General features: G+C 45.4%; 1 protein-coding gene across 2 annotated transcripts in view; it reads left to right on the top strand.

Annotated features, from left to right (window-relative positions):
• Nucleotides 1-26,390, top strand: part of CC2D1A (coiled-coil and C2 domain containing 1A) — a 125,683-nt gene that overhangs the window by 85,915 nt on the left and 13,378 nt on the right. For both annotated transcript variants that reach the window (XM_040346602.1, XM_040346601.1), the window contains exons 16-26: nt 292-350; nt 2,271-2,387; nt 2,471-2,544; nt 2,622-2,680; nt 8,590-8,641; nt 8,723-8,822; nt 8,901-8,991; nt 12,538-12,669; nt 15,126-15,190; nt 19,504-19,564; nt 20,177-20,303. In XM_040346602.1, coding sequence (XP_040202536.1) covers nt 292-350; nt 2,271-2,387; nt 2,471-2,544; nt 2,622-2,680; nt 8,590-8,641; nt 8,723-8,822; nt 8,901-8,991; nt 12,538-12,669; nt 15,126-15,190; nt 19,504-19,564; nt 20,177-20,303 — 937 coding nt within the window. The remainder of the gene's footprint in view (nt 1-291; nt 351-2,270; nt 2,388-2,470; nt 2,545-2,621; nt 2,681-8,589; nt 8,642-8,722; nt 8,823-8,900; nt 8,992-12,537; nt 12,670-15,125; nt 15,191-19,503; nt 19,565-20,176; nt 20,304-26,390) is intronic.

The following is a 26,390-nucleotide window of genomic DNA, read 5'->3' as shown; positions in this document are numbered from 1 at the left end:
TTCCTCCCAATGATGACAATAATGGGGCACAATTCCTCCCAATACCATTAACAACGGGGACCAATTCCTCCTGCTGACGCCAACAATAGGGCATTGTTTTTTTTCCCGCTGCCTTCGGACCTTTTCCACTGCCAGTGACCACAGTCTGGCCCCCCTTAAGTCTGAAGGACAGTAAACTGGCCCTTTGTATAAAAAGTTTGGAGACCCCTGATCTATATTATCATAAGAACATCTGTATCCATTAAGGTCTGTTCTAATGATTGTCCCTTTTTTTTTTTTTTTTTCTTGCAGATGTGTACATCTTCCTCTCAGCAGTTCACCCATATGGGAAACATTACAGAGACGGCAAAGTCAGTACTCCTTCATCCTGTTTGGTGCATTTAAGTTACATGTTAAAGCCTAATGCCGCGTACACACGATCATTTTTCGGGTTGTAAAAAAACAAAGTTTTTCAGGCTCTAGAAAAAACGATTTTTTTTTTTTCAATTTCATCATTAAAACAGCCTTGGCTACACACGATCGTTAAAAAAAAAAAAATGCTCTAGTAAAGCGCGGTGACGTACAACACGTACGACGGCACTATAAAGGGGAAGTTCCATGCGGATGACGCCACCCTTGGGGCTGCTTTAGCTGGTTTTGTGTTAGTAAAAGACGATTCACGCTTTTCTGTCTGTTACAGCGTGATGAATGTGCTTACTCCATTACGAACGCTAGTTTTACCAGAACGAGCGCTCCCATCTCATAACTTGCTTCTGAGCATGCGCGGGTTTTTCACGTCGTTAAAGCCCACACACGATAATTTTTTACAACCCGAAAAACGACATTGTTTAAATCGTTGTGAAAAAATAGAACGTGTTCGAAAAAGAATTTGGCCGTTTTTCAGAACCCGAAAAATGCTCTGAAGCCAACACACGATTGTTTTAAATTACATTTTAAAAAAACTTTGTTTTTTACAACCCGAAAAATGATCGTGTACGCGGCATCATATACACGATCAGATTTTCCGACGGGAATTGTGGGATGACAGGCTGTTGTCGGAAAATCCGACCATTGGTACGCTCCATCAGACAATTGTTGTTGGATTTTCAGACAACAAATGTTTTATAACATGCTTTCAAATTTTCCGACAACAAATGTGTGTTGTCGGATTATCTGATCGTGTGTAGAGAAGTCCTTCGGACAATACTCCAAAGTACAAACACACATGCTCAGAAGCAATACTAATCATAACACATAACATTAGCAGAAGTTGCCCAAAGGGTGGCACTGAAACACCACGTAGTTTTGTGTTTGTTGGCTGACAATTCTTTGCTGTTTTGTATGCAAGACAAGTGCATGGCCAATGCCCTTCGGACAAAAGTCCTACGCTTTGTCCGTGGAAAATCTGATCATGTGTACCAGGCTTTACATTCCTTTCCTAGTTTTTCTGTCTGCATCTGAAGTGTGAAATTTTCTTGGCTCTGATTTGGTTTGTGTTGCTTCTTTATACTCTGCATAATGCTCTCTGTTTGCCCACTTGCTGACCAGGCCTTTTCTGGATTTTTTTTTTTTTTTTACAGTTTAAATCAGTATTTTTCTCCTTCATTGATGTACGTTAATGAGGCTGCACTAGTGGTCACCGATGGGCTGCACTGGTGGGCGGCACTGAAGGGCATTGATAAGTGGCACTGATAGGTAGCAGTGATGGGTGGCAATAATGGGCACTGATAAGTTGCTCTGATAGGCAGTACTGCTAGGTGGCACTGATTGTCACCACTAGTGGGCATTGATAGGTGGCACTCGTGGGCATTGATAGGTGGCACTTATTTTTACTCTTTCGTTCTTTCTTTCTTTCTTTCTTTCTTTCTTTCTTTCTTTCTTTCTTTCTTTCTTTCTTTCTTTCTTTCTTCTCCAACCCCAAGTGGGAGTTTGTCCATTCCATCTTTTGTGTCTCTAGTTGTCCTTTTACTTTTCTGTTTTTTCCTCTTACTCCCCATCTGTCTCTGAGCCCCTACACACCCATGTGCATGCAGTAACACCAGTGATGCACATTTTTTATTTTGCATTTTAAATGCATTTTTTGTTCATGTTTAGAGAATAGATTTTCCTTGGTGCAGAAGAAATGTTTTGCTCTCTTGCTTGCTCTCTCCCCCTCTTCTTCTCCACTGCCTTTCTTCTCTCTTTCCACCTGTCTCCCTCTCCCTCATTCTGATTTACTTTCTCTCTCCTTTTTCTTTTCTTTCGCTCAGTAGAAATCCAAGATTTTTTATTTATTTATTTTTTCTCACCAGGTATGAGAAATTGGCAGAGGAATGCATGAAGTATATAGAGATTGTGAAGCAGGCACACGTGCGTGGCCTACCAGTGCCTCACTGTCACTATGAGGAGCGTACTGTCAGCGTTGTCAAGTAAGTAACTCTGTAATATAGACATCAATGTACCGCCGCCGGTAACCCAGCTGCTCTCTCTGACTCTTGTCTGCCACCTACAGGGTTTTCCCAGACCTGACCGTTTCAGACCTTGTGCTGTATGTGTCCAAAGCTGTGAATTTACCCACACCCGCCGGTAAATATTACTCACTTATACCTGCCTGTCATTTTCCTCTTCTGCGTATATCTCATGACAATCTGTTTCTGTCATAGGATCATCTCAGAGTGATATGGACACCTTTGTTCGATTTGAATTTGCCTATCCTAGTACGGTAAGGAGCACCAAAAGGCTAAACTATATACAAAAAAGGTCATTCCACCCAAAAATGATTTCCGAACCCTATTCACGCACTGTGATCGGTATTAAAGAATCCCAATTTATTGAATTTTTAATTTGCTTTAAATTAAACATATTTCCTCCAGAGGTATAAGACTCCAAGGTTGGAGAGGAGGCAAAGCTTGAAAGTCTGCAAGAATAATTCAATGAGCGATGATTTTTACTAATGACTGGCATACCATCTATCACTGAAATCCTGGGGTTTGGTGAATTAAAGACCATTCTGGACAAATGGGGTCTTTTTTTTTTTAAAGCCCACTACCCTATCCTCGCCTTCACAGCGCTCCCCTGTGCTCTGTCCTCCATGGCAGCTGCTGCTGCAAAATATTAGAGCTGAGGGGAAAATTCATGCGCATACCAAATAGGGAAATTAATAATAATGAAACTATAAAATAAGCTGCAGCCACCTAAGGGTGTTCACGCACATAAAACCGTATTGAATAAAAGGGAAAAATAGAGGGGCGCTTACTCAAAAACTACCGTATTTTCCGGCATATAAAACGACTTTCTAACCCCCTTAAAATCTTCTTAAAAGTCGGGGGTGGTCTTATACGTCGGTAACCTAACATCTTACCTTACCAGAATCGCGGCCGTACGATTTTTCAAAAGCCGCGCCTCCGACGTCTTCTGTTCCGTGATAGGCGGAAACAATCAGCTTCCCAGGAGGCACTGTGTTCAGTGTCCGCCTAGCACGGAGCAGGTGCCAAAACTGTTTCCCCCAGCCTCTCACCCTAATAGGCTTAAAATTAAGCTTTTCTGCGGTATCTCTTTAAAACCGATTCATCTGGTTCATATGTATAGCAGGCATAAAAACATGCGTTTCTGGTGTCAAATGCTCCAGCACAATCTCATTCCTAAAAATCAGCTCAAAATGAAGATAGAGGAAAAAGAAGAGGGGCGCTCCATATTGAAGTAGGTTATTATAAAATTGTTTTATTGAACAATGAATAAAACTCACAGTACAGCAGAAGATCATCAGCGTTTGTAAACAAGAGAACTTCCGGTCTCGGCCGCGACTGGAAGTTGTCACCACGGCTCCAAATCCCTAGGGATTTTGAGTTGATTCTGGGGAATGAGATCATGCTGGAGCATTTGACACCAGAAACGCATGTTTTATGCCTGCTATACATATGAACCAGGAGCTATGAGAATCTGTTTTAAAGAGATACCGCAGGAAGGCTTAATTTTAAGCCTATTAAGGTGAGAGGCTGGGGGAAACAGTTTTGGCACCTGCACCGGAGTGAACAGCACTTGCACTTTTTCCTGTGAAATTCGTTTTGCCTGCACTTTTGGAGCTCATTGCACATTATTGTGGACTTTTTATTTTTATATTAAGACTTTTTTTTTTTTATCAATTTTCTATTGGTGGACTAGTAACCACTTATCCCACATGGGCATTTACATTACATTTTTCACCTGTTCACCTGGAATTGTTTTTGTATATACCCATGTTTTTGGCACTGGAATATTATTTATTTTGAGTTCTTTAATGAATTTATATTTTATTTATTTAATTTTCACATGTTGTTGGATGCTGCTGCAAAATGCTTCTTGCTGCTGAGGTTAGGGGAGCTTGTGACCTCCTCCCAAGATGCAGTGCTAAGGTCTAGCAGTCAATTGTCGGGGTGAAACGATCTTTTTGAAGCAAATCGATCAGGGCAGTATTGCACACAGTAACATGATGGATACCAGGCTAATGATGCTGTGAGGAGTCTGGCAATAGTGTCCTCTAGTGATTAATGGGAGCTGTGCAAAGGGCAACCAACTTTCTTGGCCGTTTTTTCCTACCCCTTGCTCTTATTTACTTTTTTCATCTCTCTTGACATGTATATATTTTTTGTGTGTGTCCCTCTAATTGTATACAGCATGGGTGCTCAACCTGTGGCCTTCCAGCTGTTGTGGAAATACAAGTCCCATCAGGCATTGCAAGGCTGATGTCGCGTACACACAACCGTTTTTCGGGTTCTAAAAAATTACGTTTTTAATGGTCTGGAAAAAAGGATGTTTTTTTCAACCCGATCATTAAAACGGCCTTGCCTACACACGATCGTTAAAAAAAAAAAATGCTCTAGCAAAGCGCGGTGACGTACAACACGTACGACGGCACTATAAAGGGGAAGTTCCATTTGAATGGCGCCACCCCTTGGGTCTGCTTTTGCTGATTTAGTGTTCGTAAAAGACGATTTACGCTTTTCAGTCTGTTACAGCGTGATGAATGTGCTTACTCCATTACGAACGGTAGTTTTACCAGAACGAGCGCTCCCGTCTCATAACTTGCTTCTGAGCATGCGCTTTTTTTCACGTCGTTAAAGCCCACACACGACCATTTTTTTTACAACCTTAAAAACGACAACCTTAAAAACGACAACGTTAAAAACGTCGTGAAAAAATAGAGTATGTTCGAAATTTTTAATGGCCATTTTTTAGATCGTGAAAAATGCTCTGGACATTAAAAAAACGTAATTTTTTTAGAACCCGAAAAACGGTCGTGTGTACGCAGCATGAGAGTTACAAGCATGACTCCCAAAGGCAAGATGGGACTTGTAGTTCTCCAACAGCTGGAGGGCTACAGGTTGAGCACCCATGGTGCAGGGATCCTCAAACTATGGCCCTCCAGCTGTTGTAGAACTACACATCCCATGAGGCAATGTAAAACTCTGACACTCACAGACATGACTAGGCATGATGGGAATTGTAGTTCCTGAACAACTGGAGGGCCGTAGTTTGAAGACCTATGGTATAGAGGCACTTCTCAGCTATCACTAATTGTTATAAATAAATAAAAATGTTTCCTAGTGGGTTTTTTTTTTCTGATCATACATTTTTATTGATAGAAGACGTGTCTGTGTGGGTATATACAGGTAGATTTAAAAAAAAAATAATATCATCAAGTTAATTTATTTCAATAATTTATTTCAATAAGTAAAACTCGTATTGTATAGATTCATCTTGATGTTTATAGCCTACAGGTAGTAAAAACTCAAAATTCTGTATCTCCGAAATTTTGAACATTGTGAAAGTGCAATATTGTAGACTCATGGGGGCAGATCCACATACATCTGCGCCGGGCACAGCGTATGTAAGATACGCTACGCCGCTGTAACTTACTTTGATTTGGTTTGAATCCTAAACGAATTTGCGCCGTAAGTTACGGCGGCGTAGTGTATCTCTCGCGGCGTAAGGGCGCGGAATTCGAATTCAGCGGGTAGGGGGCGTGTTTCATTTAAATGAAGCGCGCCCCAGCGCCGAACCAACTGCGCATGAGCCGTCCGTAAAAACTCCCAGGGTGCATTGCTCCAAATGACGTCGCAAGGACGTCATTGTTTTTGACGTGAACGTAAATGGCGTCCAGCCCCATTCACGGACGACTTACGCAAACAACGTAAAATTTTCAAAATTATACGCGGGAACGACGGCCATACTTAACATTGAGTACGCCACCATATAGCAGCTTTAACTATACGCCGGAAAAAGCCGAACGGAAACGACGTAAAAAAATGCGACAGCCTCTCGTACATTCGTGGATCGTCGGAAATAGCTAATTTGCATACTCAACACGGAATACAACGGAAACGCCACCTAGCGGCTGCCGAAAAATTGCATCTAAGATCCGACGGCGTACTAAGGCGTACGCCTGTCGGATCTAACCCAGATGCCATCGTATCTTGTTTTGTGGATACCAAAACAGAGATACAACGCGCAAAATTTGAAATTACGCGGCGTATCAAGAGATACGCCGGCGTAATTTCTTTGAGGATCTGCCCCCCCCCAGTGTCGCACTCTAATCAGCTAATGCAAAACGCCTGTAAAGGTTTTCTGAGCCTTTAAATGGTCTGGTTCAGTAGGTTACACAATCATGGGGATAACTGCTGGCTTGACAGTTGTCCAGAAGACAGTCATTGACACCCTTCCACAAGGAGGGTAAGTCACAAAAGGTCATTGCTACAGAAGCTGGCTGTTCACAGAGTGCTGTATCCAAGCATATTAATAGAAAGTTAAGTGGTAGAAAAAGGTTCACAAGCCACAGCGATAAATGCAGCCCTGAGAGGATTGTGAAGCAAAGGCCATTCAAAAATTTGGGGGAGATTCACAAGGAGTGTACTATGACTGGTGTCAGTGCTTCAAGAGCCACACCACACATAGATATATCCAGGACATGGGCTACAACTTTCGCATTTCTTGTGTCAAGCCACTCCTGAACCTCAACTACTTCCCGCCCGGCCTATGGCCGATTTACGTCCGGGAAGTGGTTTTGAAATCCTGACTGGACGTCCTGCAGGATTTCATGCCGCGCGCGCCCGTGGGGGCGCGCAACGCGGCGATCGGTGATGCGGGGTGTCAGTCTGACACCCTGCATCTCCGATCTCGGTAAAGAGCCTCCGGCGGAGACTCTTTACCACGTGATCAGCCGTGTCCAACCACGGCTGATCACAATGTAAACAGGAAGAGCCGTTGATGGCTCTTCCTCACTCGCGTCTGACAGACGCGAGTAGAGGAGAGCCGATCGACGGCTCTCCTGACAGGTGGGGGTTCGCGCTGATTGTTTATCAGCGCAGCCCCCCCCCCTCGGATCGCCACACTGGACCACCAGGGAAGGGCAAATAAATAAAAAAAAGGATAGAAAAAGATGCCAATCCGTGCCCACAAATGGGCACTGACTGGCAACATGGGTAGATCAGTGCGACCCCACAGTGCCCATCCATGCCCAGTGCCCACCTATCAGTGCCCATCTGTGCCACCCATAAGTATCCATCAGTGCCGCCCATGAGTGCCCAGTGCCGCCCATGAGTGCCGCCTATCAGTGCCGCCTATGTGTGCCCATCAGTGCCGCATACCAGCGCCGCCAATCAGTGCCACCTCATCTGTGCCCATCAGTGCCGCCATATCAGTGCTCGTAATTGAAAGAGAAAACGTACTTATTTACAAAAAAATTAACAAAAAAAATAAAGTCTTTTTTTAGTTGTTGCGCAAAAAAAAAAAAAACGCAGAGGTTATCAAATACCACCAAAAGAAAGCTCTATTTGTGGGGAAAAAAGGACGCCAATTTTGTTTGGGAGCCACGTCGCATGACCGCGCAATTGCCATTCAAAGTGCGACAGTGCTGAAAGCTAAAAATTGGCTTGGGCGGGAAGGTGCGTAAGTGCCTGGTATGGAAGTGGTTAAGCCTCATACACACAATCAGATTTTCCGCAAAGTGTAGGACTTTTGTCTGAAGGGCGTTGGCCAGGAATTTGTCTTGCATACAAACGGCGCACAATTGAAATTGAAAATATGAAGGGTTCGGATCTCCGGATCCAAACCTGCTATGCAAAACAGTTGAAGTGCAGTTCCAAAATTGGTGAATGCACAACTGTGGTGCAATTTGAACACATTCAAAACGAATGGGCTCAAATCGCACCACAGTGAACCACATGTGAATTGCACAGGAATGGGTTGCGGTTCCTATGCGATTCGTATGCAGTTCATAGTGTTAGCCGAGGCTCAGTAAGCTTATATTGGATTATCAAAATTAAATGTTTGTATTGTTATTACAATGCTGATATTCCTAAATAAAAATGTACGTTGTGACCGTAGAAGGAGTGATTGAATTTTAGATTATTGCTAGGTGTCCGCATCCCTGTCTAAGCTCCACCTAACTGCCATTCCGATGTAAAAAGAGAGCCCTATAGTCGAGAGCACTGCTATTGGACAGGGTGCATGCAGGTGGGTGGAGCTTGGCTCAAAAGTCAAACAAGTCAGGCTCTCTGTTACACTGTGAAATTAAATGAAATGCACAAACCAGGAAAGTTTTAAATAAATTAAAATATGCAACGTTTACTTACCTAGCTTGTTGATGCATTGCAGGAGGAAGCCCAGCGAGATAAAACCAATGTAATAAAGGGGACCAACTCACCGGGTATGGCAAAGATGTGTTATCAAAGTGGTGATCAGTGTTCTGTAACATGACTACATAAATGTCTCTTGTGTTACGTTCTAGTTTTTAAGGAGAAGTTTAAGCTCAATATTAATCGCAATCACAGAGGGTTGAAGAGGGCGATACAGGCAAAAGGAATCAAATTTGAAATCATCCAGAAAGGGTAAAATAGGGATTAGCGCATTTTTTAGCCATGTCGTAGATCTCATTCGATATTAATACAGTTTTATTGTTGTTGTAGGGGACTCTTTAAGTCCGATCGTATCTTGGGTTCAGCGCATCTAAAACTGGAAACTCTGGAGAGCAACTGTGAGATCCGAGATATTCTGGAGGTAAAGGGATGTATGTGGTATCCCTACTCCTCTGCTCCTCTGTCTTTGCCATAGTGTCACTTCTTTATCAGATACCTCAATAATCTTACAAAAGGAGGTCACCCAACACTTTGTGGAAACAGGGGAACGTGTTGGAGTGGAGGAAATAAAGCATGTAGAGTGGAGAAGTCAATCTGCTTTCTCCATGTACACTTCTTCTTTCTTCTTTCTTCTTCTTCCTTCTTTCTTCTTTTCCTTCTTTCTTCTTTTCCTTCTTTCTTCTTTTCCTTCTTTCTTCTTTTCCTTCTTTCTTCTTTTCCTTCTTTCTTCTTTTCCTTCTTTCTTCTTTTCCTTCTCTCTTCTTTTCCTTCTCTCTTCTTCTTTCTTCTTTTCCTTCTTTCTTCTTCTTTCTTCTTTTCCTTCTTTCCCTTCTTTCTTCTTCTTCTTTCTTCTTCTCCTTCTTCTTTCTTCTTCTTCTCTCCTTTCTTTTTCTTTTTCTTTTTTTCTTCTTCTTCTTTTCTTTTTTTCTTCTTTTTCTTTTTTTCTTCTTCTTCTTCTTCTTTTTTTCTTCTTCTTCTTCTTCTTCTTCTTCTTCTTCTTCTTCTTCTTCTTCTTCTTCTTCTTCTTCTTCTTTTTCTTTTTTTCTTCTTCTTCTTTTTCTTTTTTTCTTCTTCTTCTTCTTCTTTTTCTTTTTTTCTTCTTCTTCTTTTTCTTTTTTTCTTCTTCTTCTTCTTCTTTTTCTTTTTTTCTTCTTCTTCTTTTTCCTCCTGTGCCCCTTGCTTTTATTCACTTTTCTCCATCTGCTGTGTTCTTTTTGTTTTACATCCTGCTTTCATCCTCTATGCTCTATATCAGAGGTGGGCAAACTACGGCCCGGCGGACCTTTTAATCTGGCCCCCCCGAGTCTCGGCATGCAGGCTCTCTATTGTGAGCCCCGAGCCAAGCGGCGACCGCCGGGAACGATCTGTTCCCGAGCGCCGCCGAACCAAGTCCTGTCGAGTACAGCTGAGTGCCATAGCAGCAGGTCCCGCCTTCTGGAGCCTGTGATGGACGTCCCACTGCTCCAATACCGCGCCGCAGGACGTGTGACGTCCATCACAGGCGCCACAGGCGGGATTTACAAATACTCAGCGCTCGGGCGGGCTGCTCTCCTTTCCTCAGGCTCCTCGGCTCTCCTACCCCCTACCCTCCAGGCTCCAGTCCTCATTTCTGCTACCCGCTCCTCCACTGATGCCGGAATGCCCCCCTCGGGGGTCCAGCCAGTAGCCCGGGCCTCCCGACGCCCCTGCAAATGTATAGAAGAAATCTATAAAATCACAGGTAGATTGTGCAGTTCTACTTCTTGTCTGTTCCCTTTTTTCATGTTGTGCACAGTATCAAAGGCCAAATGCGTTATCAACAGCACTTTACTAAGAATAAGAGAGTACATTTTCATAAAAGCAATGTATGTCCTCATTTCAGACCTCTATAAAGCTGCAGTAGCTTCCTATTTTTCTAGTGAGCTTACTTATAGGAACAAGTGGGAAACTGACTGTGATGCACAGTTTACTCCAGAAGATTGGGATATACTGTAATGCTGAGTTGTGAGCATTCATATGTTTACATACACAAAATGCGATAAGAGAAGCTGCAAATGTCCAGAGTCCCTTGTTTTCTTTTGATCAGCACATCCACATGTTTCCTTAGACAGCCAGTTGTGAACAATACAATCCTCATGCTTGGAAGTAAAATTATGTTTGTTATAGCTGGAAGCAAGTGCATCTTCTGGAAGGAGCATAAAAGAATGCAAATCTTTTTTTAATTTTTCGATTCACATTAAAGTGGTCCTTCAGCTTCTTCACCAATATACAAAGAAAGAAATACATTGCATAAAAGTTACTCGTACCAGTTGTCCAACAATAATATTTACTGCTTTTTATAAAGAAATACAATTGATTTTATGCAGTATTGAGTTTAGCCTTTTGGCCCGGCCCTCCAAAATATTTTTAGTTTCTCATGTGGCCCCATCGAAAAAATAATTGCCCACCCCTGCTCTATATGCTTTGCTCTCCTTCTGTACGCCCTTATCTCTGCTTTCCTTACTGTTCATTCTGCTGTTATGGTGTATGCATTCCTGGACATCCTGTTCAAATAATGTTTACTCTCCTCCTATAATCTCTGCTTTTAGGGGCCTTTCACACGAACGGATAGAATGGTGCTTTTAGCTGTGGATTTTCTAGTTTTCTACCGCAGCTAAAAGCACACAATGGTCCCATTCACACACAACGTTTAGCTGCGATTTAGTTGCATGTGGTTTGGTGCGAATAGAAAAAATAGAATTTAATGCGTCCAGGTGGGATTTAGCGCAGCTGTATGCACTTATCCGCAGGTAATCAGTCTTTTGTGTCCACTGCGGATAGCAGCGTGAGAAAAAAAAAGAACAGGAAGCACATCATAATGAAAAAAAATAAAAAGGGTTGCTATGGAAATGACTACCGCAGCTAAACGCGGCCGCATGTAACCGCACGTAATCGAAATGTACAAATGCAGCTAATCGCAGTGCCCAGAGCCTTGAATTTCACTGAAAGTTTACATGCTTTTAATTGCGGCAAAACTGACGTCCGTCTGAAAGGGGCCTAATTGTCTGTGCTGTGCTTCTATATACCTTACTGTCATCCTATCTGCTCTATTCGCCACCTTTCTTGTGTTCATCCACACCCTGCTCTCATTCTCTATGCTCCACTGAGCTCCATTCTGCTTCTGTACACCTTGCTGACATTTCTTCTGTCTCCATCAGCCATCCATTTACTATCTTCTATCCTCTGCTCTGTCTGCTTTACCTTTTTTTTTTTTTTTTTTCTCCACTTTTTTTTTTCTCCCCTTATTTACCGTATATACTCAAGTATAAGCCGACCCGAATAGAAGCCGAGGCACCTAATTTTACCACAAAAAAATGTGAAAACGTATTGACTCGAGTATAAGCCTAGGGTGTCCATCTGCATGCCTCACTGTGCTGCACTGTGTCTGTGTGCGTGCCTGACTGTGTGCGTGCCTGACTGTGTGCGTGCCTGACTGTGTGCGTGCCTGACTGTGTGCGTGCCTGACTGTGTGCGTGCCTGACTGTGTGCGTGCCTGACTGTGTCCATGCCTGACTGTGTCCATGCCTAGACTGACATTTAACATGGGAGTCCAGGGGACCTACGACCGGCTGGTATTGGGTCCCCAAAATCACCGGAGAAATGACCGTTTAACATGGGAGTCTATGGAAGGGGTGCCCGGCTTTGAAAAATCGTTTCTCCCCGGCTGTAGGTCCCCCGGACAACAAACTTTTCACACTTGTAGAGGAAGAGTTTGGGGTCCAGGGGACCTACGGCCAGCCGGTACCGGGTCCCCAAAGTCCGGGAGATCAGGGGCAAAAACGTGACTCGAATATAAGCCGAGGAGGGCATTTTCAGCACAAAAAAATGTGCTGAAAAACTCAGCTTATACTTGAGTATATACAGTATATGGTCTGCTAGATCATTGTCACAGCTTGGCAGCATTATTTTTATGTTTGTCTCTTTTTTTTTTTTTGCATTGTTTTCCTAGGTGATGGATGGACGCAAACCTACTGGGGGAAAACTGGAAGTGCTGGTCCAAATTCGTGAACCCCTCACTTCTCAACAACTCAGCAGCACCACCGAGAAATGGCTAGTTGTGGAGCCCATCGCTCTTCCTCCAGTAATAATCTTTTTAAAGTATTTTAATATCGCATGACCATTTTAACATGCATGATATCCTTAAATTCCCCAGAAATACTAACCATGATCATGAAAATAAGGATCAATACCGATACGGAAAAAGTTTGAGCGCTGACATCTTCATTGTTAAATCCAGTTAGTGAGTTTGCCCAAAGTAAAAATGGTAGGACGCATGTCATTGTCAAAATGATGATCTAATTGTTGAAGATCTTTTATAGGATGCTAGCTATGAATGTGCCCTAGAGATATGTGCCCTCTCTCTGAAGGGCCGTGACCCGCTGCTGATTTCTTGTGTGCCTCACCTGGTGACGTGAAGCAGCATTTGTATGGTTCACACTCTCCTTGCCTTCAGTCTCACACAGAACATTTCTAAAGTGCTGATTTACTTCTCCTGGGGTAGCTTTTGAATAGCCTGGGTATCAGAAATGGGGGTTTTGGCTGTTTTTGGCCACTAACGTCATTAACAAAATCAATTTAAAACAAATCTGCAATATTAAAAGGTAAACTGAGATGCCCAGACACACAGCGGAAGGTTAGAGGGATATTAAATTCTTGTCTTTTATTTTTTTAAAAAAATTATACTTGCCTGCACTGTGCAGTGGTTTTGCATAGAGCAGCCCTATCCTCAAGTCCCTCGCCGACATTCCTGGCCCCTTATCCCTGCCGGGTGCCCCACAGCAAGCGGCTTGCTATGGGGGGCACCCGAGCTGAGCCATGGCTCAACCCTGCCCTCTCCGTCTCCTGATTGGTTCACTGGCCAATCAGGAGTGCGAGTCCCCAGAGAGGCAAAGCTCTCCTGGACATTGCTGGATCGAGAGGGGGCTTACAGAAGTTTTTTTTTACCTTCATGCATAGAAGGCAAAAAAAGCTTGTGCCTTTACAACCACTTTAACAACAATGGGTGCAAGGAGAAAGTGTGTAGGAAAGCTGTTTCTATGAGGCAAGATGTATTTATGCTTAGCTTGCTTTACAACCATGAGATGAACTGGGGGAAATTGTATTGTCACCAGGAGAGGAAATGATAAAAAATCTCCGGCAGGGAGGGACTAATACAGCAATATATATATTGTTTTTTTTTTAAGAAAAGTACAGTTGTTGAAAGACCAAGATACTGTCAGTATCATGTTGTGGTCTGTGATAAATGTTCCCTAATTTCTTGTCTGAACATAAACAGGAAGTGAGCGCAAAAATCTGCAATAACCAGTTGATGGAGCATATTACTCTTACAAACTGTAGTTTCATCTTCACTGAATGAAAAATAAATAACACTCCTAAATATTCCTTCACCAGTTTTAAAGTATAACTTCAGTTTTTCCCCTTCCCTCCCTAAAGCCCTTCTACCACGTAAACAAATTTTTTTATGAAATTCCTTTTTATACATTATGTATTTTCCTGCAGAATTAAGGCTGGTCTTCTGATGGCATGGGTCATTTCTTTTTTTGCTCCACTGATGGCAGGAGTTGGTTCTTATTTATGCACAATTCTGTGTTTTCAAGCTGTCTAGGAGTGTTGTGAGACCAGGCCGAACTAGTATTGAACCCCTAGGGGTCAATGATGGCCTAGGCAAGAGATCGGCAACTGCACCCTGCTGCTAAATGTCTGGGGGGGGGGGGGGGCACTGACCGGGGCTATAGCCCCGTGTGGGCTCACAAAAAGCCTCGGGTTTGATATTGTTGTTGACAATTGGTAGCCCCGAGTCCCAAGGCCTGGGGTTGGCCGGGAACTCAGGGCTATACAGGGGCATACATACGAGTTCCCACCTCCTGGACTGATGGACGTCACACAGGTCTAATGCCAGGATGTGTTAACTGGTGGGTCTCCTTTCCCCATGCACTGGCAAGGCTTTGTTGATGGGCACTGGTGAGGTTGCACTGGTGAGGCTACATTGATGGACACTTATCAGCCAGCTCAAGTGAGTCCTCAGCCCAGACTCGGTGTGCTGTCACTAAGGCCCACTGAACAGCACTGAAAGCCCAGCCAGGCAGCAACCAGCAAGTTGGCCCAACCCCCACGACCCACATGATGCTGAGCTTAGGCAGGACTTGCTTTAAATTGTGGGAGGGATTATGAAATTTACCTTCGGGCTGGTCTTTTTCCCACCTAGCAATACCCCTGCCCATCAGTGCACGTAATGAATTCACGTGCACACGGCCCGCAGACATTTTAAGTAAGAGCGGAGCAAGAAGCCGAATGAGAACACGGGAGAGACGCACAGCAGCGCTGATAAGACACTGGGAGCTTCCGGAGGTAACTTTCCAGATGATTGGTTGCTGGGTGGTCCTAGCAACCAATCACTAGCTTATTAATTTAAAAAATTAACTCCGGAAGCTCTCGCTATCTCAAAATGCAAAACGACAGAGGAGACTATTGGCTAAAAGTACACACACATCAGTCATCTTCTTTTGCTCCTTTTCTAAATTGCAACTTTCTTTTCAGGCGACTGTTCCAAAACCCAAACAGCCAACACCTATTAAGTCCGGAGGCAGTAATTCCGTATCCAAGTAAGATTATTATTTTATTATACAGGGTTTTTATAGCACCAACAGTTTGCACAGAACATTACAAACTAGAGGCAGACCGGGGACCCTGCTCATTCTAGCCTAGAATCTAAAGGGAAACATTAAGTGACACAGAAGGTAATAACTGTGGGGGGGGTCAGCTGATGGACAAAGTAAAAGTACAGTTTAGGAGTTAGAGGCTGGTTAGGCCTCTCTGAAGCGATGGGCTTTCAGGGATTGCCTAAAGATGGATGAAGTATGAGATAGCCAGACAAATTGGGGTAGGGAGTTTGAGGATTTGGTAGGCTCTAGAGAAGTCCTGGAGGTGAGTATGGGAGGAGGTGACAAGGAAGCCAAAGAGCAGGAGGTCTTGATTTGTGGATGGCTTTGTAGGTTGTTGTTCGTATTTAGAATTGTATTCATTGGGTGAAAACGTGCATGTCCGTTTTCATCAGATCTCGGGTCGGATGTCAAAAGCCCAGTGTGTCACAATTCTGATTGAAAAGGTTAGCTATTGGTTTGTTGGGGGAGGGGCATACCATAGCTCTGACTTATGTTTGAAGTCAGTGGCCCGGATTCAGAGAGCAGTTACGACGGCGTATCTCCTGATACGCCGTAGTAACTCTGAGTGTGCGGGGTCATATCTATGCGACTGATTCATAGAATCAGTTACGCATAGATTTCCCCAAGATCCGACCGGCGTAAGTGTCTTACACCGTCGTATCTTAGGCTGCATATTTACGCTGGCCGCTAGGTGGCGCTTCCGTAGATTTACCCGAGGAATATGCTAATTGGGTAGATACGCCGATTCAGAAACGTACGTCTGCCCGGCGCATTTTTTTTTACGTCGTTTACGTTCGGCTTTTTCCGGTGTAAAGTTACCCCTGCTATATGAGGCGTATCCTATGTTAAGTATGGACGTCGGGAAAGCGTCGATTTTTCCGTCGTTTACGTTGTTTGCGTAAGTCGTTCGCGAATAGGCCTGTACGCAAGTTACGTTCACGTCTAAAGCATTGACGATATGCGGCGTAATTTTGAGCATGCGCACTGGGATTCTTTCACGAACGCCGCATGCGCCGTTCGTAAAAAACTTCAAATACGTGGGGTCACTATTAATTTAAATAAAACACGCCCACATCATCCACATTTGAATTCCGCGGGCTTACGTCGGACCACATACGTTACGCCGCATTAACTTAGGGCGCAAGTTCTTTCTGAATACGGAACTTGCGCCCTAATTTACGGCGGCGTAACGTATCTGAGATACGTTACGCCCACCGAGAGATACACTATTGTATCTGAATCGGGGCCAGAGTTTGCAGATGGCATGTGCTCAGGCTCCTAGGAGAAGATTTTACTAGAACGCATGGAAGAATCTTTATAGTGAAGGCCAATACCTGGTCATCTTAACTTATGACAGGTTCACATTAAGTATATGCAACCCCAACAATGAACTTTTCCTGTTTGCTTCCCTTTGATCTGTAAAATATATTATTAGAAGCATTTTTTTCTATCTACTTGATAATAAAAAAAAAATGTTGATCCTGCCATAAGTTCAGTGAGTTTGTAAGTTCCTGCAGACTGTACCTTTTGCTGCAATGAAATCTGCAAGCGGACTAAAATGTGAGGTCTGCATATGCTGCTTCCCCTCCACCTTCTGTGCATTCTGCTGATTTCACACTGCTCCACTGCAAAAATGCATTAAACACACATGCGTTTTTGCCACATTTCTGTTGCGTTCTACACCTGTGAAAAAAAGGACCTGTCACTCAAAAATGCAAGTACGGGTACATTTTTGATGCGTTTTTCATTCGTATCAATGGGGATGTGTGTTTTCGGTAGGTTTTATTTTACTGCACCACAAATGCTGCATGCAGGATTTAAAAAATGCAACTGACTGGTATTAAGAGTTCCATAGGCTTTAATGGTCATGCATCTTCTGATCAGTGTGAAAGTTTTTTTAAGCACAAGAAAAGCTCCAAAAAAATGCTTCTTTTTTAAATCAACAAATGTGTTCACATTGGCACAGTGCGCTTCGGTTGCGGTGAAAAAAATCCTGCTTGCAACTTTTTTTGGGGCATCTTTAGGTGGTTTAAAAAAACGCACCTTACCATTTGAAAGCAATGGAAAAACTTGTTTTTTTAGTCACTTGTACTTTAAAAACCATGTGAAATACGCATTTGCGTTTTTGCAGCGGATCAGGGTGAAAGTGACCTCACTCCTGGGATCCAACCACTTCCTATCACTGATATCATTGAGTGTCTAAATCTCTGGGAGAGTTCAGGATCCCAAATCTCAGGAGCGGATGCTACTGCTCTCTGTGCAGGAACCTGTTCTTGTTGGATTTGGGATCCTCAACTTTCCAAGAATTCTGCAAGGAAACCCAATAGGGGTGCAACGGAGCAAAAAACTCACGGTTCGGATCGTTCCTCGGATCAGGAGTCACGGATCGGATCATTTTTCGGATCGCCAAAAAAAATTCTCCCCCACTGTAATATACACATCTCCCCCCCCCCCCCCCACTGGAATATCCACATCTCACCCCCCACACTGGAATATACACATCTTCCCCCCCACTGTTAACCCCCCCCCCTACCAACTATAGTACCCCCTCGGTGCAGACACCCCCCCCCCCTCCTCTCAGTACAGAGACCCACCCCTCCAGGTAATACCGACAGACACTCTACCCCCACACCCCCCCCCCCCCCTCTCAGGTAGTACAGACTCTCCCAGCGTGTGTCCCACGAGTGCGGGCTCCTCCTCTGTGGGTGTAAACAGAGGAGGGCCACCGCCGGGTGTACCAAGATGGCCGCGGCTCCGGAGCTAGGCCGAAGCCGCGGCCTTTCCTAATGTTATGCCCGCAGCTCCGGAGCTAGGCCGAAGCCGCGGCCTTTCCTAGCGTTATGGCCGTGGCTCCGGAGGTAGGCCGAAGCCGCGGCCATAACATTAGAAAAGGCCGCGGCTTCGGCCTAGCTCCGGAGCCGCGGCAATCCGCGGATCACAGTGTGTTCCGATCCGAAGGGGGTGACCCGTTCGGATCACGGATCAACTGTGATCCGTTGCACCCCTAAAACCCAACAACGTCCCCTTGCTTAGGTGAACCCGCCATAAGCTTGGAAGTAAGGTAAAATAAAACCTTGGTTTGTGAGCATAATTCGTTGCAGAAACATGCTTGTAATCCAAAGCACTTGTATATCAAAGCATTTTTTTTACAGGGTATAAAAGAGAAAAGAGGAACCTCCTAAGTGTATCAATAAGTTGCTAAATGTTGTACCTTCATTAAATGTAACCATATTGATACACTTAGAGGCTCCTCTCTTGTTTTTTATACTCCGTTGTGACATGACGCTACTCTTATATCAAGACATCCCTTGTATATCAAGGCAAAATTTATTAAAACATTTTGCTTGTCTTGCAAAACGCTCTCAAACCAAGTTACTCTCAAACAAAGGTTTTACTGTAAGGCTTTTTTTAGGGATTTTCTCCCAGAGTTTTCGTTTTAATTTCCATAATGCAAGGTTTTGACAACAGGAGGTGGGGGGCAGCTGCATAAGTGGACCTTGCATTTTAGTGCAAGATCCCCCTTAACTGGAGTTATCAGCCCTGTCCAGGTTACCTCTGTAGTGCTATTATACATCCTGTACTAGTGTGCCAACGCTGCTCCTCAAGGAATAAAGTATAGTGCGTGCGCATTAATCTAGGGCAGGGAATGGGTTACTGGCAGGATCACCAGGTAAAAATAAAGGGCAAAAAGTCCTGAAAAAAAAAATAACTTTCACATTCAAGTGTTAAGTCATTTTTTTAAAATAACAAACATGTCATACTAACCTGCTCTGTGTAATGGTTTTGCACAGAACAGCTCCGATCCTCCACGTCTCAGGCCTCTCCCTCCTGCCAAGTGCCCCCACAGCAAGCAGCTTGCTATGGGTCACCTGAGCCGGGCGGCTGCTCTGTGTGTTAATTCAGACATGGAGCCGAGACTCGGCCCTGCCCCCTCACTCTCATCGGCTCACTTACTTTGACGGCAGCAAGAGCCAGTGGTGCCCGCTGCTGTGTCTCAGCCAATCAGGAGTGCCGGACAGCCGAGTCTCTGGCACAACATCGCTGGATTGTGATGGGGCACAGGTAAGTATTAGGGGGTCTGGGGGAGCTGCTGCACACACGAAGGGTTTTTTTTTTTTTTTCTTAATGCACAGAATGTATTGGGATAAAACACCTCCTGCCTCTAGGACTGGTGAGCTGCTTTATGTAACACTTTTTTAATGATTCGATATGTTTTAACATGTCAAAAAAAAAATGTTTTGCTTCTGTTTCAGTGCTCCAACTCTGCACAGCTTGAGCGTGTTGGCTTATGAGAAAGAGAAACTGGAGAAGAAGGTAAGTGTGATGATTGTATTTCTCTTTCTGAGTGATCCTTGGCAAAAGTTAAGGAGAGAGGGCTCTGTCTAAATTCTCAGTCACTTTATTTGGAGTTTGGACAGGGATAGAAACACCGTGCTGTCACATAAAAGGGAGCATCTGCTCTTTCATATACAGAAGTACCAGGTGTAAAGTAGAAACAGCTGTGTAGGAGGCTTAAAACTGGGTGAGGAACAGCCAAACTCTGCTACTAAGGTGATGCAATATAAAGGAATAACATGTTTTTTATCTCTCCTTTTGCCATATTTTGATGGGATGAAGGTACCACAAATAATTTGTTGTATTCACAGCACTTCTCTACAATGTTTTTTTTTTATCTGCAGAAAGATGAGCTTTGATTATTTGTTTACATAAGGTGAATTTATTCTTGAACTAAATTAGCGCTGATCACAAATTCCCTGGATAAGCAGCCCTGGGCTCATTTCTCCCACCACCCCTCCATTGATGCAAATAGCATCAATCTTTTTTTTTTTCACAAGAAAAAATAGCATCAATCTTTGCCCTCGCGGGTGACATCTTAGGACCTAGGCCTATGGGTACTTTATACATTTTTTTTACTTCTTCTTTCAGGTTCAAGGCTACAGGCAGCAGCAGCGACCTCCCCCTGAAGACTTGGTGGCTCTCCTTAATGATGTCGGTCAGAGGGGTCAGCAGCAGATACAGCAGCTGCGTAAGGGAGGACCTCCACTTCAAGCTGGTGAGGGGCCTAAATTCTTAGCTTAGCTGAGGAGGATCAGGAGCTCTGCCTCCCCTTACGTTTACTTGCTGCATACTTTTTTGCAAGTCATTGATTTTGAGTAATAAAGCTATTGGATCAGAATGACAGGCGGTTATCATTTCCAGGAGAAACTTGGCATTTTCAACATTGGTGACAGATGGGGTACTATGCAGTGTAGCCTCTATGAATGGTATGGAGGGCAGTGTACCGGTGCTTTCGTTGGGTCAGATCCCTGGATATCGGAAGGTTTATGGATGTAGTTCAAGCAGCAGCTGTAGGTAGGAAATCGGTACCCCAAAAAAAAAAAAGTAGAGCCACAGCTGGTTGTATGCATTCTCTGTATAGGTTTTAGGATGCCTGTTTCCGGCATCAACAGCCACTTCCTATCTTGACAGTGTGTGTCTCTTCATTGGTCATCCAGGTGCCTGTATCACATTGTGGGATGCCACAGGGACATGGCAATTATCAAGAAAACAAAGAATGCGCTAGGAAGGAAAATTTGAATAAAGTTGGCTCTGAAAAGCAGGGGGCGGAGGGCTCAAGTTACATTAGTGTGGAAAGCTCTGAGAGCTGATTGGAGGGAAGGGAAACACCCCCCTTTACACATGACCAAAGCTGAGTCTGTCAATCAGCTGGAGGTCCCTCCCCCGTCACCATTTTCCTCTTGGTGTCAGAAAACTCATCACAACTGACTCATGCTTATAGCATAGAAATGAGGCAGCGGACAGAATTGAAACTAAGGCCTGTTTCACACTTCTATGACTTTTCCCACGATTTGTGATGGAAAAGTAGCGTGACAAGTCATTTCCCATGATTTGCAATGACAACCATTCATATTAGTACGACTTCAAGTCGTTCCGACTTCAAAGTAGTCCCTGCACAACTTTGGTCCGATTTTGATGCCACTTACACAGGCATTCCCTGAAATCGCGTCCGCAAATCACGGTAAAATTATGCGAATTTGAAGTCGCAATAGTGTGAAAGGGGCCTTGGTGTGAGATAAGTACAGGACACACTATAGCGCAGGGGTATCAAAGTGGCGACCCTCCAGCTGTTGCGAAACTACAAGTCCCATGAGGCATTGCAAGGCTGACAGTTACAAGCATAACTCCCACAGGCAGAGGCATGATGAGACTTGTAGTTTCGCAACAGCTGGAGGATCGCCAGTTGGAGACCCCTGCCAAAGAGGGATGTGCTTTGTTCATATTTTATGTCTGAGGTTTACAGACACTTTAAAAGAGAAGTAAGGGAAGAAAAAAATAAATAAACATTTTATGCTCACCTAGGTGGATGCAGCATCGGTCCCCTGCAGTTTCTAAGACCGAGAACTGAGTGATCAAAGACTGCCGATTGCTCAGTTCTTGATCTTTAGTGAGCAGAGAGCTGGTGACTGTGAGCCACCAGCTCTATGCTCTGCCCCTCTAGGCTGCGATGGGGGGCAGAAGCGGCTGGCTTAGTCTCCCAGCTGCACGCTGAGAGGCTGGAGGCAGCAGCTGGTCAGGCATCTGGGTGGATCCCAACATTAAAGTCGGGATCGCTCCAGTGACTGGAGTGACATTAGCTGAATATGTGTCACAGGAGTGCAGAACGAAGTGCACTTCTTGGACTTACAGGAGAAGTAGGGCCCTACTTCTCCTTTTAAGATTGCAACACATTCTTTTCTTTTTATAATGTAAAAACTTCTTTTTATAATGTAAAAACTTAACTTATAAAGGTCTCTGCTGAACTTGGGAACACTACCCCTTAAATTTTGATCAGGGGAGGGGAGGAGTTCTGTAGTCCACAAGGTGGGGCTGACGGCGCTCACTGGGGTGCGGTTTCCATGCTGCAAAGGCAGCTATGTCGGCTTACTACGGGAAATTAGGAGCTGACTGGACTTTGAGCAGATCAGCTGGTATTTTCTTTCTCGTACATCACGGGACACAGAGCAGCATATTCATTACTATGTGGGTTATATGGAGTACCTTCAGGTGATGGACACTGGCAATCTCAAACAGGAAGTGCCCCTCCCTATATAACCCCCTCCCATAGGAGGAGTACCTCAGTTTTTTCGCCAGTGTCTTAGGTGTTGGTCATGGTTTAGCTTACCTCCACATCCTTGGGATTAAGGTGGGCTAACCGGTTCTGTCCAAAGGCCTCAGTGCTAAAGTGGTCAGCAACCGGACCCCAAACCATTGGGGTGTAGCCCATAATGCTTTCTGTTCAGAGAGCTGGACCCTGGGCCCAGAACTTAGAAACCTTTGGGGGCCTAATGTTTCTGTTGCCAGGGTGCTATATGGGCCCAGGACAGTGGCTCCTTCATAGGAACCCAGGGCCTGAAGGTCTAGACGCCACCCACGGAGATGGGGGAAGATTGGACCTCTTGCTGTGCAAAAGTCCTGCGGCATGGAGCAGGTAAGTATTGGGGGAGCTTGCGGAACTTGGTTCTTAGCAGGTTCCCTACAGGGGGTGCACAGGGGGACAGGCCTGGGTATGCTCTGCATTGGCAAGGAATCACTATGTCTATGACAGAGACAGGATGATTCAACCTTTTTTCCCCAGTAATATGTGACCTCCCTGGTAAGTGTTGTTTAGCTGGGCTGCTGGCGCTAGGTGTGGGATCTCTGTAAGAGGGGAGTCTTTTCCCATGCTAAAAGGAGGTCTGTGACCTACCTAAAGGGCTTACCTGCCTGGGTGCCTGCGCTGCTCTGTCCTCCTCCATGTGTGATGGCCCCCGCCGACGGGCGCGTGCGCGCGCGCGCGTGCCCGAGATATAAACGATTTTCGCGCCATTTCCGTGGTGGGGGCGCGTCCCGGTGGGCGGCGAATCACAAGTAAAGGAAGGGGAGGTCCTTCCATTAGCTGCCAAGAGCTCAGTGTCATCCTGAGCTAGAGGAGAGGAGGACACAGAGCGGAGCACGCCGAGGACACCCGGTGGCGAAAGGAAGAATTGCAGTTTTTTCTAAAGACTGTCAAACCTACAGATAGGTTTTCTTTTCCTTTTTTCAGCAGATGGCTATTGGCAATACTTAGTGGGAGACAGAGTGGTTTCTTTTCCTCTTCAAAAAAAAAAAAAAAGAAGAAGGGAAAGAACTGCTGATCTCCCTTATCAGTTTGGGCGTTAGTCTCTATCGCTCCCAAACCGACAGATCCCCTTAGCTACGTCTGTGGCTGGGTGATAGCAGGTGTACCTCGGTATTGTACCATGCCTTCTGGGTCAGAGGGTACAAAGGGTGGGGATTCCCCCGCAAAATCCGAGGGCTCAGACACGGCTATGCCGCTGCTCTCCCCACAGGACATATCAGGGCACGCCTTGATGGGACCTGGGGGATCTGGTGCTGGGGCTGATCCAGGTCAGTCCAACCCCGGCTTTGTCACTGAGAGAGTTCTTGCTGTTTCTTTAGGTGAACTAGAGAAAAGAATGGCAAAAAGGATAGCTAAAGCTATATCGGGTAGAAAGCGGACTAGGTCTCCGTCACCCGAGCAAGAACCCTCAGACACAGAAATCCTTTCCCTAGGGGAATTGGATAGACTTGACGCTTTGGACCAGGGTGGTTCAGAGATCGAGGATCTGGGATACTGAGGGGTCTGGTTCAGCCTCCCAAGGGGAAAGGTTGTGGGTTCAGGCCTTAACGGACATGGTCCATGAGGCATTTAAGTTACCCATACCAGAACCTCAAGTATCGGCGGTTTCAGCTTTAGGCTCTTTAAGAACGCCTCAAAGCAACGCAGTTTTCCCGATCCATCCTCTACTCGAGGAGGTCATGTTTCAGGATTGGATTAAGCCAGATAGAGTCTTTTTACCACCTAAAAAATTCTCTGTTTTATATCCTATGGAGGAGAAATTCTCCAAAAGATGGGCGCCCCCGGCGGTGGACGCAGCCATCTCCTATGTGAACAAATCTTTAACTTGTCCGGTGGAAAACGTACAGGTGTTTAAGGATCCGGTTGATAAACGCTTGGAAACATTACTGAAAGCCTCCTTTACTTCAGCAGGGGCGATAGTTCAGCCCGCTGTGGCTGCTATTGGAATTACCCAAGCATTATCAGATAAGACTAAGCAAATGCTTAAACTTATCCCTGCCCAGCAGGCAGAGGAATTTTCGGATATACTGAGGGCTATACGCTTTACGGTGGATGCTATCAAGGACTCCATCCAGCAGGCATCACGTTTATCCTTATTTCTAATCCATATGAGAAGGCTCTTATGGTTGAAGAGTTGGGAGGCTGAGCCCCCATGCAAAAAGCTCCTGGTAGGGTTTCCCTTCCATGGAGGACGACTCTTCGGAGAAGATCTGGATAGATATATTCAGACTATATCAAGCGGCAAAAGCACTCTCTTGCCAGTCAAGAAGAAAGCCCGAGGGCCCGTGTTTAAGCGCCAGCCCTCCCCGGGACAGGGGCCCTCTAATACCAGACAGTATCGACGGCCTCCTGCAAGATCAGGCTTTAACAATAAGCCACAAGGCCAAGCCACTGGGGGCAAGAAGCAGTGGTACCGCAAGCCTGCGAAGCCAGCCCCCAAGTCGGCCTTATGAAGGGGCGCCCCCACCCACGATGGTGGGGGGAAGGCTACGTCTCTTTGCAGAAGTTTGGGAGGCCAGCATTCCCGACTGCTGGGTACGGTCTTCCGTGGCCACGGGCTACAAACTAGAATTTTCAGAATTCCCTCCTCCTCATTACCAGGAGTCAAGAGTACCAGGCGACCCGGTGAAGGGAGCCGCGTTGATGGCGGCATTGAATCATCTGCTGTGCCAGAAGGTGATAGTAGAAGTACCAGTCCAGGAACAGGGCTTGGGGTTCTACTCCAACCTGTTATCATCCCAAAGCCCAACGGCGATGTCAGGCCAATTTTGGACTTAAAGGGAGTAAATGCGTACCTAAAGGTCCGCTCATTCCGGATGGAAACTATTCGGTCAGCTGTCGCCGTGCTCCAGAAGGACGACTTCATGGCGTCCATAGACATAAAGGATGCTTACCTTCATGTGCCAATTTTTCAGCCACATCAGGTGTTTCTACGCTTCTCGGTGGCTCAGCGTCATTTCCAATTTGTGGCGCTCCCCTTCGGGTTGGCTACGGCCCCCCGGGTATTCACGAAGGTCCTAGCCCCAATCCTAGCCAATCTAAGGACCCAAGGGGTCACGGTCCTAGCTTACCGGGACGACCTCTTGGTCGTAGACCACTCGTTTCCGGGCCTGGAACGAGCAGTCGCCCTCACGGTTCAGTACCTCGAGAGGTTCGGCTGGGTCCTAAATCGAGACAAATCAGCATTTCGGCCCACAAGGCAGCTGGAATATCTCGGCATGAGATTGGATACAGAACAGAGGGTGTTCCTACCTCTATTAAAGGTCAAGGCCATCAAAGAGCTAATACAAATAGTTCTGAGCAAGAGAAAGCCAACTGTTCGCCTATGTATGCGGCTACTAGGCAAGATGGTGGCCACCTTCGAGGCGGTACCGTATGCTCAGAGCCACACTCGCATCCTGCAGGCAGCTATCCTGTCAGCATGGAGCAAGAGGCCTCAGGCCTTGGAGATTCCTTTGCCACTCTCACCAAGAGTCCGGCAAAGTCTATCTTGGTGGTTAAACCCTCAGAATCTCCTGAAGGGAAAGACGTTCAGTCCTGTGACCTGGAAGATAGTAACCACAGACGCCAGCCTGATCGGCTGGGGAGCAATTTTGGATGGTTGCACTCGCCAGGGCACTTGGGCAGCGGCAGAGAAGCAGTTGCCCATCAATATCTTGGAGCTCAGAGCTGCCCGACTAGCCCTCAGGGCTTGGACGTCCAAACTGCAGGGGTTCCCGGTGAGAATACAATCGGACAATGCCACGGCGGTGGCATATATATAAATCACCAAGGGGGAACCAAGAGTCAAGCCGCTCAGAAAGAAGTGAGCTTGATTTTCTTGTGGGCAGAAGCCCATGTGCCCTGCATATCGGCTATATTCATTCCCGGAGTGGACAACCTACAGGCGGACTTCTTAAGTCGCCAGACTCTATTGCCGGGGGAGTGGTCTCTGCATCCACAGGTCTTTCAGACACTCTGCCAGAAGTGGGGAGTGCCGGACGTGGATATCATGGCATCGAG

The sequence above is a fragment of the Rana temporaria genome, chromosome 3 (genome assembly GCF_905171775.1).
Source record: "Rana temporaria chromosome 3, aRanTem1.1, whole genome shotgun sequence".
Lineage (NCBI taxonomy): Eukaryota > Metazoa > Chordata > Amphibia > Anura > Ranidae > Rana > Rana temporaria.
Note: the sequence above shows the minus strand (reverse complement) of the source record. Positions and strands in the feature narration are given on the sequence as shown.